This window comes from Gymnogyps californianus, chromosome 27 (genome assembly GCF_018139145.2).
Source record: "Gymnogyps californianus isolate 813 chromosome 27, ASM1813914v2, whole genome shotgun sequence".
Taxonomy (NCBI): Eukaryota; Metazoa; Chordata; class Aves; order Accipitriformes; family Cathartidae; genus Gymnogyps; species Gymnogyps californianus.
Window position 1 is genome coordinate 1240357 of NC_059497.1, and position 17116 is coordinate 1257472.

General features: G+C 42.7%; 1 protein-coding gene across 2 annotated transcripts in view; it reads left to right on the plus strand.

Moving 5' to 3' along the window:
• The window catches only part of KCND3 (potassium voltage-gated channel subfamily D member 3), a 120222-nt gene that overhangs the window by 90446 nt on the left and 12660 nt on the right, over nt 1–17116 (plus strand). For both annotated transcript variants that reach the window (XM_050911524.1, XM_050911525.1), the window contains exons 2-3: nt 390–552; nt 16538–16639. In XM_050911524.1, the coding sequence (XP_050767481.1) occupies nt 390–552; nt 16538–16639 (265 nt within the window). The remainder of the gene's footprint in view (nt 1–389; nt 553–16537; nt 16640–17116) is intronic.

The window sequence follows — 17116 nt, forward strand, 5'->3', positions numbered from 1 at the left end:
TGGATACAAGGGAATGAAAATATATGAACCTGCTCACTAGCAGACGTACAGTTTTAAGTTTGTTAGAGCTCATCTACATGGAGAGGTAGGTACTAAATGAGCGAGGATGTGAATTTAACATACTCAGCAGCTGCCTGAACTGGCACATCCATTCCGCAACAAAAGCGCCTTTCTTTGGTTTAGCTTAATTCATTGCCAAAGCGTAGTGTAAATTGTCATCTCCAGGATGACAGCACCACATGAACTGTTGCTTGCATGGTGGACTTCTAAGCTTTAGTGTCTAACCTGGACACTCGCATTGCTGCGCACTCAGGGAACCTGAAAAGGCTTTTGGTGCCGTTGCACTTGTCTGAAGGAGGGGCTTCCCTTTTCTTTTTTCCCCCCTCTAGTTATGGTGACATGGTGCCCAAGACAATTGCTGGGAAGATATTTGGCTCCATTTGCTCCCTGAGCGGGGTGCTGGTCATTGCTCTGCCGGTTCCAGTCATTGTTTCCAACTTCAGCCGAATTTACCACCAGAACCAGAGAGCCGACAAGCGGAGAGCGCAGAAGGTAAGCCGTCCCGCGCCGCCACCTCCTCCGAAAGCTCAGCAGCTGCCAGGAAATCCCAGCCCGTGCTTGTCACCACGGGGCTCGCGAGACGCCAGTGACAATTCTGAGCATTGCAGAGGGCAGCCTGCATGCACCTATCCATCCACCTACGCCTGCGTAGGCTTACCTTCACACACAGTTATAACTACCTATACCCGTAGGGACACAAGCTAGTTCACTGCACACACTGTGTACTAGCATATATTAAAAGATCAGAAGCAATAGGGCTTTTATTGCTTGCCTTTGCTACATACCAGCCTGAAATAAATATATACATATACTCGTAAACCCTTAAATCATTAACAGCAGCTGTTTATCTTTCTGGCTGCTTGGTTCCTGTTGTCTCTCTGGGGTTTTGAAAACACCCATCCAGAAACATACTTACCGGTACACATACCCCCTCAAAGCTGCAGACTGTAACACAGACAAAACACTGGGAATACACAAAAGCCCCTGGAAATGTGAGGGGATTACTGAATATTCCAAAATCTGAACAGTTTTTCCAGTATAAGCTTACTGATTCGCTAAGAAAGTATAACAGATTTATTATATCTCTATTTCAGTCTGCTAAATTACACCAAAACCAGAATCAGGTTTTTACAACAACTGCAAACTGAAGGTTTGGAGGTTTTTTCTCCCTATGGAATGCTGTCTGCCAGAAATTCACGACTCAGGGGACCTGATGGAGAATAGTAGTAGAAAGATGTGCTATTTCTGCTTCAGGCAAGCATCTGGGCCATGCCTACTTCTTGCATGTCAGGGAGCTGACAGCAGAGAGCTGAGATACAAGACCTACAAAACCACAAAATTTGGCAGCCAAAACACATAAGGAGAGTACCAGAGAGAGAGAATCTTGCAGGGATGAGTTGCAGTCTCTGTAAGTCACTGCTGAGTTTTACACATACCTGCATTAGGTTTGGCATTGTACATGTGAAACATTGAACTGCAATAATTTTGGGAGGTGTTTTTGAGGGAGAGTTATCTGATTAGTCATACAACATAATATAGATTTTAAAAAATCTAAAGATATCATAATGGAAGTCCACTCTGTACCACACACTGTTCAGCCAGCAGCTGGACAGTGGGAAACCAGTATGGATCATTACATTCATTTAACGAATTTAAATGATTTGCAGAGTGGGCTGCCTAATGTGAGGCTGCACCCAGGTATAAGGTATCTGGATTTAACCTGCAACAAGAACGTGCTAAGTGTCAATGCAGAGGAAGGACTGGAGTACTCACGTAGAGGTTTGTGACCTTCACAAATAATCGAAAACTTTGAGAGAAAGCACTTGTTCTACTGAAATGGCACATAAACACAGTGAGAGACGGAACCTGCATTACAGTATAGCCTAGGCAGAAAATAAATAGGCAAGACAAATAAACAAACAAGATCTGTGCATAACCATGGATCACAATACAAAGAAGCTCCAGAACCGACTCCAGGTCTGTGCTTTCAGATGAGGTTGTCCTCTCCAGGCAGCATACTGGAGTTTCTCGTTCTGATTCACCTTTTCCTTTATTTTGTTGGACTGTGATCCACTTGGTGACAAGGAAATGTACCACCACCTTTGATGCCGATATGATTGATTGCAGCTTTTATAAGGTTTGCTGTATTGACACACACAGTGTATAATTTCCCCCCATTTGAATTTCTAATTCCCTTGATATTGGATGAATTTCTGGGCTAAGAAAGTTTTCTCAAGTCAGAAGTGTGAGTAATTTTCACATGATCATCACTGCATGAATACTAAAGAGAACGAAAGAGACAGAAGCACATTAATGACAGTCTCTCTGGAGCTGGTCAGGACGTACACAGGGACATTAAGAATCTGCTTTGATAGCATACTTGTTCCAGCATCATCCTCCAGTGAGTTGAATCCCCTCTTCAGGAATAGGAAAGTTTTAGTAATAGTTAAAACTCTGTCCCCATCTAGTTAAAGATACAAATACATTTGCATGGCTTTTTCAAGAGGTTGGAAAAAGCTCTTTGCACTCTCTCAGTCCTTGAATATGAAGAGCCCAGCAGTAGCAGCTCCTTATAAGCAGAGTTTAGAGGATACAGCTTTGAAGAAATAACACAGACATCTTTCCTAAGTTTTTAGTGTGCTAAGTAAATTATTTTTCTCTTTTAATTTAAGAGTAAATAATTTGTAGGGTATGTATTAGTATAAATATTTTAGAAGTTCTATTTAGTTCAAGAATTGTAACTATTATAATGTACAAGTAGGTTTCAAGATTAGGCTATAGACTTTTTTTTTTAATTAACTCAGACTAAAGTTTTCCAATGAGAAATAATAAAGGCAAAAGTCAAATTGGCTGGATACGACATTCACAGATTTGAAGGTGAGTAAACCTGGGCTCTCCAGCGCAGCGGGAGTTTCTGAGGGTCTGTGCTCCAGAAAACGGGAAAACGCAGCACAGCCCCGATGCCCCTCTGCGTTATGATGTGCTCAGTCTTAACTTTGTGTCTTAACTGTTGAGGAGACACTGGTCTAGCAGGAAGAGGTATTTAAATAGCATGAATAAAATACCGGGAGGTGGCTGTTACTCATCAGCATCTATTCTTCAACTAACTGAGGAGAAAAGTTCCCTAAAAAGGAAAAAAAAACCAACCAAAACAAAAAAAAACCAAAACCACAACCACACCAACAAAACAAAACTACCAGTGATTTAATCACCTTGAAGATAAATTATTCTTTGCCAAACCTGCACTGCAAGAGAATTAATTACAAGGAGATCTGGCAATCTTAATTTATTGTGCTGTGTCATCAAATTTTGTCCTCTGGCATGCAATGCAGCAAGGACCAGGTCAATCTGAATGGAAGATGAATTGATCATTTCTGACAAGGTTCATTTTGGTAAAAAAAAATTTTTTTCCCAAAGACTTTTTTTTTTTTCTTTTTGACTGATGTGCTAAGAATAGACCTTCCTGACTTTGAAACGATGCTGTTCTTTAGTGAATGTCACAGCCTTTGGTTTTAGAAGAGAATTTGACACTTAAAAGGCTTGACAATAGAATGACTTTGTAATTCAGATAATGCTGGAGTCTCTCTCTTGCTGTGTTCAGTTTGCAGCATGGATGCAATGTGAAGATGGAGAGAAGTATCTGGTGCTGGTTTGAGGACTACACCTCCCACTTTTCAACCCTAGAAAGCAGAGGCAGCCACTAACAGCTACTGAAATGCTGCTCCTTTAGCAGCAATAGAAAAAGTAAAACTTGTCATTGTTTAGAAGTTAGAGACTGAGTGAATACAGCCCCAAGCCACAACGTTATTCCCACCAGAGCAGGGCAGTAGAGAAATGCACGGCTGAAAGATTGCCAGATAATACGGTAGTGAAAAGATGTAGCCTTTGAGCTTAGTGCAGCAAAGATCCCAGAAGTGCAGATTGCTCTCCCAAGGTTTACAGGAATGTTGTAGATCTCTGGACTTGGAGAATGGTCAAAAATCCTGCACAAATGATCCTTCTTGAGTAAACTCTAGCTGCTGACAGGCAAATTTAATCCCATGTCTTTAAGCAGAGAACCAGTACTAAAATCAAAGGCCCTGTCTTTGCACAAACAGTAACAAAAAAAGGAAGAAAGAAGGAGAATAAAACACTAGACCTCTTAGTGAAAACACTTCTAGAAAGGTGCTTTTCAAAGTGTTATGGGAGCCTTTGTTGGTCCTTAATCTCCCAGGTCCAATAACCCTTGTCTTTGTTCAGCTTTAAAATAACCACCTTGGGTCCCTCAGCTGGAAAGATTGTACTAAGTGCAGCAAAGTTAGTTTGTTCTGCTGGGTTTTTTTGTTCCTGGAATGATGCTTCAGAAAAGACAACTCAAGATCCCTTTGATACCACCCCAAACTGCTGCAATACAGTCCAACTAATTACAGCAGTACGACCCCATCGGCTCCAATGTCCCTTTCCCTTGGGAAACAGGAGCTGGCAATAAACTGCACAGGAGCTCTCAGAAATGTGAGTTTGCTTAGGTGGGCCAGTGACTGACAAATAGCAATGTACACTAGCAGCTTTTCAGTAAGAAAAATTGGTAAGACAGAAAAAAATACTGTAACAAGCAACGGAGCATTACGGGTTAAGCCTATGTGGTTGGTTGCCCCAACTCCCTGCACATGTGAACATACATGCAGATGAAGATGCCAAGTCCTCAAAAGCATATTTCAAGCAATTTTGAACAGCCTCAGAAGGCACATGGAAGTAGAGTGGCAGCTGAAATGTTTGGAAATAGCAACAGCCTAAAGCAAACTGGTCTCTAGACCAGCCCCCTTTGGGCTAAAATTTAGCCAACTGAGTTGTTCTAGATCTTCTCAATTTGGGGGAAAACAAATGTTCAGAAAGGGGCCTCTTACACAATGAAGTATGCCTCCTCACATTTGCACAACAGAGGAGGGAGAAATGTAAGTGCTCAGATGCTGTGGAAAAAACCCTCTTTAAAGTGCATTTATCGTTTAATGGTTAGATTTGCTAAATGAGCCAAGATACTGAAATGGCTGATAATCTCAGAGGGATTAGCATGGTTTTAGTGGTGCATTTCACAGGGGCTAAACTGAAACTGTCGTCTACGAATACAGAACTCCAGTAATCACCGTGCTTGGTTTCAGGTCTGCAGTAAATATGCTTTTGAGGACTACAGCTTCTTAGTCTGTTCAATTCATTTCATTTATTATCTGGTGGCCTTTGACACTATGAGAACAAGCAATGTACTGCAAAATCCATGAAATAGACTTCTCATTTCATCCTCTAGGCTATAAGTTTCCAGGAAAGAACCAAACATCCAGATTTAGGCAAGGAAAGGACACTACCCAGGACAAAATCATTTTGCAGAGCCGCTCTCACATAGAACCATAATACAGAGCTGAAAACTGTAACGCAGGCTATCAAAGAGTAGATGGTATAAATTAGGTGAAGCAGAGAAGCAGACACATTGCCTGGTGGATGAATTAAAGCATTCAATCACAGAGCCAGGATCAGCAGAAGAAAGGAATGAAGGGGCAAGGAAGAAGCCATATCTTTTCCGATGGAAGTCGATGAGAGGAAGTAGATGGAGGAAGGTTATTCCTGACAGTGAGAGCTACTCATGAGATGGTTGCACACAGGCAGCTATGACTCTGCAGACTGATGAAGAGGTAACTATGGAGATGCTTAAAAGGGGCTTAAGCCAAAAGGAAGGAAGAGTAAGGACACAAATGTCTTTCTGATTGTTCCATAAGAGGCACGTTAGAAACAGCCTGTTCCAGACCCAGCCGTCACTCCCAGAGGCACGGAAAACAGGACTGCAGTCAGCAGAGCGGATGAAGAGGGAAGATGGTGATGAAGAGAATGCTTAATGCTAGATTTGTGTCATCATCGTACCCATGAGAAAGACGGCCCCCACACCTGTCAATAACGAGGCCATTATAATAATTGATTTGCTACAGAGCAGGGGAGTCAGCTTTGAAATGTTCTGTTTTTCAGCTGACACCCTAAATTTTGGAGGTGGGTTAGTGAACTTCAGAGCGTGGAAAAGAACCGCCAGAAAAAGCGACTGGAGCAAAGCTGTGAGCTGTCTAAGGAGAGCTGAGCGACAGAACATGACTCAGTTCCCAGCAGGGGATGGGGTTGGGAACTTAAGGAGAGAGAGAAACAATGAGGTTAAAACTGGAGGTGGCTGACATTTAAAAAACATGGTTTTTTTCAGCCACAATGAATCTGTGTGGAATATGTTTTTGTTGATATTTAACAGTTTTTGACAGGGGAAAAAAAGCTTTTTTATTATTTTTTATTTTTTAAAAAAGAGATTTCATTTTTTTGCTGGGGTAGGTACCTCTTTCTCTTCCTCCTGTTTCCTGTTTGGTGTTTGTCACATCCCCTCATACAGTTCAGGGGGAAAAAAACCAAACAAATAAACCAACTAGGAATCCTTCCTCTTTTCTTTCATATCATCCAGGAAAGCAAAATGGCATTTTCCATCAGTTCAGCTAGTTCAAATTCCCTAGGTCCCAAATTGCATACGACAAGTAGATGTCTCCTCTTGAAAGGAAGGATTGAAATCAGTGAGCTAGAGCTTATAGGTTCAGCCTCCAAAGCAAGCCCATACATCTAAATATTAAGCCTGCTGTCAATAGTGGCCCAATGCCCAGATGAAATAATTTCCACACACATCCAGAAGCCACTCTACATTTGTTTCATGCCTTGAGGCCCTGTCACGTCATGTCTCAGTCATAACCAGGTAACAGCCCGCGATGCGTAAGAACCCGCCTAATCCATCCTCGGGGTCTCTCCTTGGGCACCTCAGCAAGAGGGCGTCCCCTTTCCCCACCTGTTGGAAGCCCGGGTTGTGTGTGGCAGCCTCTGTCCAGATGGCTTATTATGTAGCACAGTTGGTAGGATTTGTAATGGCTGATGTTGCCCACTTCATCCCAGATGTCTAAATGAATGCAAGCTGAAATTGCCTTATCAAGGAGACCTGCATGCAAAATATTCAGCCAGAAAATGTTGGGAAGCCCTATCCTACTTTGGAACTGGGTTCCAGTGCTCAGATTCTTTGCTGTTACCTTTATTAACTAGTTATTTTACCACTCTGCCTAAGTAATGCAGAATCGAGTGGGCTGGGTGCAGTTTAGCTCCCATGCATTCCCAGGCTACATAACGAATACAGCTCAAACACCCCTGCACTAACTGCAATGTATGGTTATGTCTAGATTAATGGATAGGGATACATCCACTGGGTCAGGAAAAAACACAACTAAAAGTGGATGTAAATGGTAATAAAGCTCATTGTGGTTACTAATTTGTACCATGCCAGTGATAAGCAGATGAAGAACAACATTAGTCACCCACACATGGTGCTGGGATGGCAATACAGGTGTCTCAGTCCTCTAACCACATGTCAGATAGGTGGGAACACTCTGCAGTCTACCAGCACATCTCTCAAGGGCCACTGCAGAATCTCCCTGCTTACACACTGCCAGATGTCTTACACAGCCCAACTTGAAAAGTCCTAGAATCTCATTACTCCACTCCTCCCACTCCACCCAGCAGCAGTGGTCTGCAAAGTCTGAGTCAGAACAAGCCTTTGTTGTTTGAAGGTCACGGAAATCCCATCAAACAGTAACTGCTGGTAACTTCAGCATCGCATCAGGCTCTAAACCAGCATGAGGCAGGCCCTCTCTGGGCACGAGCAGGAGCCTGCTGTCCTCTTTTGCCTCCCCACTACAGCCATTCTCACTGTTTTGACAAACGCTGATGCTGCAGCAGCATCGCCCTTCCATACTTCCCTCTCTGTGACTCAGGTTTTTTCATGCATAAAACTGGGATAAATCCACTTCTTCTCCTGGCTTGGTGGATTCTTGCAGAGTTAGTTCACGTACATGTACAAGGTCATAAAGTGAAACCATCTTATGGTAATACTATTCATACCCAGGATTTTAAATTTATCTATCTGAGTTTTTGCACTAGCAGTTCTTGTTCTCACCAAACAAGGCAGCAGAAATGACAGCATGTGCTTTCCTGACCAGTCACAGGTAGCAAGCAGAGCAACAGTAAATGCTGGCAGAGAATGGTTCATGAAGCAGGTAAGGGAATCAAGAGTGTGCATAAAACTTACAGATAATTTAAATAAATTAAAAAAAAAAAATCTATACGGGGAAATCACAGTCTGCCTGCGAGCACTGTGCAGGAAGAAAAAGCAGTTCAATCCACCAGACAAATTGCTCCATAGGAAATAGTTCCTCATTTCTCCTCTTTGTCACAGTACAGCAGAACTCTTCTGTTTACTATGCAGACTGGTGCCTGACGGTAATTCCAGCCACCTGTTCTCCATGTAAGCGCAGCCATTTAGACCCAACTCAGCATTAACTCCGAACAAATACAATAATAAAGAGCAATTCTACACATTGTCCATGAGCTCCGGTATCCAGGCGCCAGTGCATTTCTGTCCACATATGAAGCATCAGCTTCGTTAGCGATTGAGTCAGGACAATTAGGAGCCATTCTAGTATGAACGTGCAGCGATGCTGGAATGCACAAATAAGGGCCGGAGCAGCGCGTAGCCATGACGACTCCGCAGCCTTCTGCTGACAAACCGGGAGCGCTCCAGCGCCCAGGACAGCACGCCGGGCAGGCTTCTCCCTCCACATCTGCCAAATCACGGCACGCAGCCAACGTGTTGTGGCTGTCAGCGTAAGGACGTGAGCTGAGACACACATTCTCCTAAGAGCCTTCACTTATCAAAAAGGACCACGGGATGGGTTTGTGATGGATTTTTTCCCTAGAAGCCTAATGTAAGAGGTTTGTCCCCAGGGACCCCAGGAGCAAGAGGAACAACTAGGAGCAGCTTCAGTAAGAAAGCTAATTGCACCGCACAGCAACTTTATTGTGATCTGATGACTTCTGAGCAGTTTTCATTTGCCAGCAAGCAACACCTCTCTCAATTAATGCTGAAAGCTCGTAGCACAGAGAAGTGGCATGGAGCACAGCTCCTGGCACTACCCTGCCTGGAGCAACAGCGTTGCCCGCACTCGCGCTTAACCCCATTCACTCCCCTTGCTGCCGGTGGGTACCTGCCCGTCGGAGACGACACATACTCTAACTGCCAGTGAGCAAGCAATGAGGCAGGAAAACAGCCCCACCGTCACGTCTTCCCCTTGGGCTTCATTCCACAAGGGAGAATGAAGGGCACGAGTTTTACAAATTTGCTTAATTTTTTTCTTGAGTATCATACAAAGGTTTTATGGTCGTCATCCCCATCCCCCCATGTTTTCACCATCTTCCTGGGGAAGGTGCGAGCAGCACTATGTGAAGCAGTTACCTTCATTTTCTGTAGCTAACCACAGGCCTCCACACCATTAATTAGCGTTCATATATCAGGTCTAGTAAGTTGGCATGTGACACTAGATCAAATTCTGTTAATTTCTCCATCCCCTGAATACTTTATAGCTATTAATTAGGGGTGTGAGCTGTGTGAAAGATGTTATAAAAGTGAGATCTGGAAACACGGACAGACAGATAAATCACAGGCAGACAGATGCTCATCACACTTTGCTTTCAGTGAAACACAGAGCCCTATTTTAGAATAATGGAGAACAGCAACCTCTCTATTAATGATGCAGAAAAACATGAGGCTCTTTTCTTGAGAAGATGTTTACTAAGTAATAAGTTTCTAGACAAATTCTGACACCCTAATTTACACCCCATAATACTTCACTTCTAACTAACAAACTATACCAGATTCCCACTACAATTGGTATGGCACCTCTTTGACCACGCATCCATGGAGCGATTTTGACCCAAAAGCTCTAAAATCTGTTACAGCATTAAGAATACAAAAAAGTGTATGTAGGAATTTCTTTTATTATTATTTCAAGAGGCGAACTTAAGAAGTGAAGAGAGCTAGCTTTGTCAGTCAGCTGAACTAGTAGCATGGGAACTTCAGCACAGAGGAAGCTTTGAATATCAGCCAAGATGCATTAACTGTGTATAACATATTTCAACCAAGGAAAAATTGTCCATAAGGTCAGTTCTTACAGAGATCAAGGTCTGACTGTAACCCTTACTGGGTGGATGGATAACTAAAAAAAGGTATGGGAAATAAGCAGGGCATCTACAGAGGATAAAAATATGAAATGGCCTCCAAAAAAGCTTACTACTTAAATATCAAGCAAAGGAATAAAGTGAGAATTGTCAAACTCGACAGAAAGTGAAATTTATTCTAGTCTTTCCTGTAGAATGCAGCAAACACCAGAAAGGGAATGGTCTATGTAAAAAGAAAACATCAATACAATGACAACTGAGTAAAATCGGCAACAAATACATGCAGGCTGGAAATCAGAAGAAATATTCTAAATAGAAGAATGAAGTTCTAAAATAAATGGGCAGTAGGAGTAAGAGCTTCACTAACTTCAAGCCAGAGCTTGTTAAGTTCAAGATGAAAAAGTACAAAAGGAAGTTTGCAATAGGAGGGGACCAGTCTCAGCACTCCAGGGGCTTCCTGACCGTCCTGCATTTCTCTCTGCAAGTTTTGCATATTACGACACTTTTTTCAAAGTTCTGTGTTTAATCAGCCGGGATATCTATGACTAGTAGAGAAGCCGAGATCCATTAAACTCCATATTCTGTGCATTGTTCTATAAATAGATTGAACATCATGTTCTTGAGTGTTGGAAAAGATTAAACGATATAGTGCATTTGAAATGATGTTCTGTTGCTTTAATGGTACCAAGGGTAAGGTAGGATTAAAAGGAGAGCCACAGAGGAGGGGAGGAGAATCTTTCATCTCTGGAAAGTAATGAAGAGGCCCAAAATAAGATCAAGGTCTGACTGTAAGTGGTTCTATCAAATTATATAGGAATATAATGAGTTCTACACTAACTAATTTCCATATGCAGCTCTACAACATCTCCCCCAAAGCAAAAATGACAGAATATTTAAACTTGGCTCAAAAGGTGTTTAATGTAAAGATTTGAGAGGAAGGAAAGTCCAAATGTGCATACTTTATTTCCTAGGAAAAAAAGGTTAAAATGACAGAAAGATGATCTGCAGAAACTAACTTTTCTAACACTGCTGTAACTCCACTGCCTGCCTATTACAATAGCCAGATGGAACCATGGCTAGCAGAATAACAACTAGTACTTATTATATGGGCCATTTGCTTTTTAAACAGCCATTATTTCACTCAGCGTTCAAACACATGGAATAACCCTGAGTCCTAATTTGGCAGTCCAGCCTGTTTCCAGGCTTTGTTAAAGATAGCATATCAGCTTCCCAGAGCCATAAGTAGGACAGATGATCAGTGTTCTCATCTGCCTGATTACATCGAGGAAAGCACTCCACAGACAGTAGATTCATTTAATATCTTGTCCACTCTATTATTTTTGAATGTTTTTTTTTAAATGGAGAATTTTCCATTTTCTGCTTGGCAAGGAAAAACTACCACAATAGGCCGGGGAGCTAAGCTAGTTTCCACCAGATGAAGGTTTCATCCATTCCCTTTCCAAGTTACATATGTGCACTGAGTTCCCACTCAGAAGTACAAATTGAAGTCTTTGCTGAATTCCTTTCTGAATTTTATGCTAAAATTAGTCAAAGGTACCACAGACGAGATCATTTGAGGAAGGTGAGAACATAACTACAAGAAAATACTTTTTGTCATTCCATACTCTAAGCCCTGTTGTTAAGTCTGCAGAAACTCCTGTTTAACTGTACAATCTGCTTGTTATCTTTTCCATATCCTAAAATCAACCATGTTCTTACCATCTAGAATTTAAGTCCAGACCCAAACTAGCAACAGATGCAGACAAATGCAAGAAAATCGAGCCCTTACTGAATGTCTGTGATATTTCACCTTGGAAATAAAAATCAGATCAAAAGTATTCTGTTGGTTACTTTTGGGAACAGCTTCATTTCAGCCTTAAAAGACCAGTGGTGTACACCTGCTGCACCACTGGACTCACTGCAGCAGTCACCAATAGGTCCACTCATATTCAAACTACTAATTGTTTAGGAATTAAAATGTGAAGCACTGCTAATCATCTAGCATAGCTGCATTTTCTGCCAGGAATGCTCTTAGTGTGGTTTTAGCAGATAAAGTTAGATAGGACATGGACTGGAGCATCTCTCATATGAAGAAAGGCTGAGAGAGCTGGGACTGTTTAGCCTAAGGAAGAGAAGGGATCTTATTAATGTATATAAATACCTGAAGGGAGGGTGCAAAGAGGATGGAGCCAGGCTCTTTTCAGTGGTGCCCAGTGACAGGACCAGAGGTGACAGGCACAAACTGAAACACAGGAGGCTCCGTCTGAACATCAGGAAACACTTTTTCAGTGTGCGGGTGAACTGGCACAGGTTGCCCAGGGAGGCTGTGGAGTTTTCATCCTTGGAGATATTCAGAAGCCACCTGGACACAGTCCTGAGCAACTGGCTCTAGGTGGCCGTGCTTGAGCAGGGGGGTTGGACCAGATGACCTACCAGATGAGCTCCGGAGGTCCCTTCCAACCTGAACCATTCTGTGAAGGATAATGCTAATAACAGCTCCAGTCCAAACAGGGAACGGGAGTGGACATAGGACCTGTACACGTAGTACCTGACATACATGTACTCCAGTCATCTCCTTGCTCAAGTACAGAAGATCTGGAAAGCTGAAGTTGTCTGGCAAATATGAAATTATGTCATTGGTTGTAACTTAATAGTTTATTATACCACATAAATCAAGAGTGAACATTATCTCCATAAGAACTAGATGAAAATCATTAATAAATAATAATTAGCTGTTTCCTGGGCCTGCCATCTGGTAAGCATTTTTCCTAGCCAGCAACTCCTGCTCCTTGTACTTCTCCAAAGCAGCTAAAAGATGAAGACAGGCTATTCTTTCTCCTTTGTCAGTCCCTTTGGGAAATGTAGATACCCAGGATGCTGACAGCCACTTACATCATCCTCCCCACCGCACCTTAGCACTCCACGTGTACAGGGCTTCACTGCCCTTCCTGCTTATTCCGAGTCTCCAGTTTCTTAAAAAGCAGTAAGGAGCCAGAAGTTATTGAGACCTGCCTTCCATCCTGCTCTCAGAAACACACGGGCTCCAAGATAACCAAATTAATCATTCTAACCTGTAAGTGGCTGTCATTAGTATTATTATTTTCATCATATAAATTATCTTCCAGATTAGGTCATATGCATTTTGAGATCCTGTGGTTTCCTAGCAACTCCTCTTACCACTCTACATGCAGACACAGTGTGCCGTTTTCTTTTCCTTTTTTAGACTCTCCGTGCAGGGGTTATATTCAGTAACAGTGATCTCAGGCCTGGCCCTAATGACCTTTAGTCTGTCACATTTGTGGGATAAGATGCAGAAGACCACTATCCCTCCCCCAAGTATCTGCAGCAGATGGCCAGAAAAACACAGTCCTCCACTTGTCTGTCTTCTGTCCTGCAGACCAGAAGTACTGAGCTCTGCAGGACAGGGATGACACAAGCATACCCACACATGTTAAAAACTGGCAGAATTTGGAAAAGCCCATCAGCCTAATTCTCTAGGTTTCTGACAGCAAAATACGTGACAGTACATAGTACAGTTCCCTGCAAAATACTGCTGCTTCAAAGCTTGCACGGGGTGCCCTAAATTCAAGGCTTTTGTCTCTGTAATTTACTCCTCACCTATCTGCCAAAGGATACCTCTGCCGGCCAGCCAAGTCCGGAGTGATGCTTTCCAACAGATAACACAAAACTCCTCTGAAACAGCCAGCTTTTACCTGCTTCCACACTGTAACCCAAGTCTTACACTGCTGCCAGGTGCCCTTCATGTCCTCAATCCACTTTGCTCGGTCATATAAACCAGTGTCGAACCTCTGCTGCAGATGTCAGAGGGGAGTGCTTTGCTGCACTTAAACCCTTTGTTACTGTCAGGCGTGATCAAAGCACTGCATCCCACATGTACCTAAATATCATGTAAAGCTTGTGTCACTTGACAGATACACTTTCCAAATAATGCACATTTACACAGACTTTCACATAAAAACATGAACTATGGTTTTAGAGTTGTTTCTAGTCCAATGTGGGAAACTGTCTGGAGGGCCAAACCAATTTTAGGCACCAATTTTAATTAACTTCTCTAGCTGAGTTAATCAAGATATCTACCAAATTTAATCATGATGGGGGCACAGAGTTAGGCGATGTGACTATCCTAGACAATCTTTTGTGTAAGGAGAATAGGATTAACTTCTGTCCTGCCCCACTGACATTTTTTAAAATAACAACGTCTGTTCTAAACTACAAAAGCTATAGGGCTTAATTATTTAGATAGCTAGTGGCCCTGTTTCAAAGGAAAAAAAGAGAACAGGCCTCAGAAACGAACCATCTTCGGTCCATGTGGAGTACAGCTATTAATATTTGATCCCCTGCTAGCCTGGAGGCAAAGGGAATAATGTTCATTACAAGAGCCTAAGACTGAATCCACTTTAACAATTGAGTGGACTGAAGATGAGGATGAAACCTTTCCTGCCATAGGTGAGGTAAGTTGGGGGACTCTGGTAATTCCTTCAGCAAAGGAGCTGATATTTTGCCAGGCACAGAAGGAAATGGAAGTCTTCTGTGGTTGCCATCAGAGCCTCACTGTAAAGACCATCACTGGATCCAATATCCAGTCCTGATTACGGAAGAGATAAGATCGTTGCGAAAAGTAAGGAACAGAGACACAAAGGCACATACCTGCAAACAGAAGAAATAATTTAATGGAAACGTAATTAACAGGAAGAGAGAGACAATGCCACGTAACTGGGAAACAGAATATCCTTCAGTCCCTCATCCCCTGCTCTCTCTCCCTAACTCATATTCAATAGTAGTAGTCTCTGCGGTTTTTGTTCCAGATTGCAGTCTCAGGCCAGTCTTATTCGGGGCCTAGAGCAACACAGCAGTTTGGGAAAGTCTTCAGAAAAACTGAAGATCCAATTTCATTTTCTTGTTGTATCCTCAGTCTACGTCTTGCAAATACAACTCGTGCCCCTTTCACAGGGTAACCAGATAGCCCTGTGAGATACCTTGGCCCCAGTACAGAGTAAGTTTCATCAGAGATTTCACTCTCATATACTGACTTGGAGTCTTAACATTAAAATGGGACAATGAAATCTAGGTGAAGTATAGAAAAGAAAGTCAATTTTGGATGTCCCCATTTTGGGGTGTCAAAAGATCTATTTTTCAGACTGGTCATAGTCTGTGTCACCCAATTAAAGCTGCAAACTAGTATCCTGTACATGTCTTTGCCTGAGAAATTATCTGCTTAAGCAGAAGCTCTTAAGGTTAAACAAATCTTTCAAATATTGAGGGCCAGAGTCACTCACACATGTACAGTAATAGAGCTCCTGGAATTATTACACTCTCCGGACCCACTGCAGATATTTGCCTCTTGGCTTTACTCTTCCTACAGTGTATACCCATTAGCACCTCTAATTAGAAAGGAAAATCACGAGTTCCATGTTATTTAAAAGATTATGCAGCATTTTAAACTACAGCACAATGTAATTATTTTTTAATAGCCACAGCTATTTCATGTATTTACTTTTAATGGTGTTTGAGTCATAAATTAACAGTAGAAAAGAAAAAGGCAAATCAGCACTTGACAGAGAAGCAGGCAACAATTGAACAGAAAACCTGAAACACTAAAAACTGTGTGATCAAAAAGGAAGAGGGCCTTACTAGTTTTTCTTGTTTGCTTTATTCTGGATGGCTTTTTATCATCTAACTTGTCCCCCTGAAGGTCAAGAAGGTCAGGGATAAATAAAAATGAGAAGAGTTGAATGGCTGTGGTGTTGCAGAGTGACTTCTGTCAGTTTGTCAAGAGATGCATATTTTTGGACAGTCTTGTATTACCAGATACCAAAGTTAATAAGCTAGCATTGCCACTGCAGAGGACAGTCCACTGTCACTGAGGACCGGGTGTCACTGTGCCAGCTGCAGTACAAGCAGAGCAAGTGACAACACAGATGTCAGAGCACAGAGCTGAAAGACAAAGAGAGGATTAAACAACCAAGCACGTTAGAGAGAAGGTGAGCCATGAAAGCAACACGCGTGCAGAGCATGTGCACACTGCTAGATCACATACAGTCATCCTATGCCAGGAATATGTCCAAGACAAGTGTCCCTAGCTGCTGTGCATCTCACCCCCAAAAAAAGACTATTAACTTTTGAAAGGATATACAAATCTGCAGTACCCCATTTCTTATCTCTGGAAGGGCTATTAACAGTCTGTGGCAGATTATGTTCTTCAGACATACGTACTCATCTGACTCCTGGAGACAGACCTGTGCTAGCTGTTCTCATCAGCACCTGGTCCTGTCTGCGCACCCCTTGTATTTCACCCCCAGGCTTTTTCAGGTAGAGTGAGAACCTGAAATTTCCTTCCTCCTGGTATTGCCAGCACAGGACCGATCACTCAGTGTGCCAAGCTTTAACTTCAGCTTGTTTGCCTTCTTCACAGAAAGCCCGGCTTGCGAGGATTCGAGTGGCCAAAACAGGTAGCTCCAACGCTTACCTTCACAGCAAGCGCAACGGCCTCCTGAATGAAGCCCTCGAGCTGACGGTGAGTACAGAGACAGTATCTCCTTCCACACAGTTTGAGAAGTTCCCTATTCCCACCCCTCTCCCTGGGCTCCCTCCCTTTCTCTCTCCGTTGCCACCTAATTGTTCATTATCCAGTGTGGCAGCCTCACACACAGAATGGCGTTATGCTACAATTACACTCTCAGGTACTGTATGTGCCGTGTGGAGGGACAGCTGGAATCCAGCTGCAAGACTGGATGGGAGGAAAAAGCTTCCTCGGGCTCCTCCTTGAGCTAGGAAAGGATCTGGCCTTCCAGCAATGACCAGGTTCACAGTTCCCTCAAATCCCTCTGTGTGATGGAGCTGTACTGATTTATATGGCCCAGGGTCTGCCCATACTATAAATATCCACCCTCTTCCAACACATAGTTATTTATTTTTAAGACTCTCTCTCTAATATGGACTATCTGATCATGCCCAACAGGACAGGAGAATATTCCCTAGCTCCTGTTTCAGG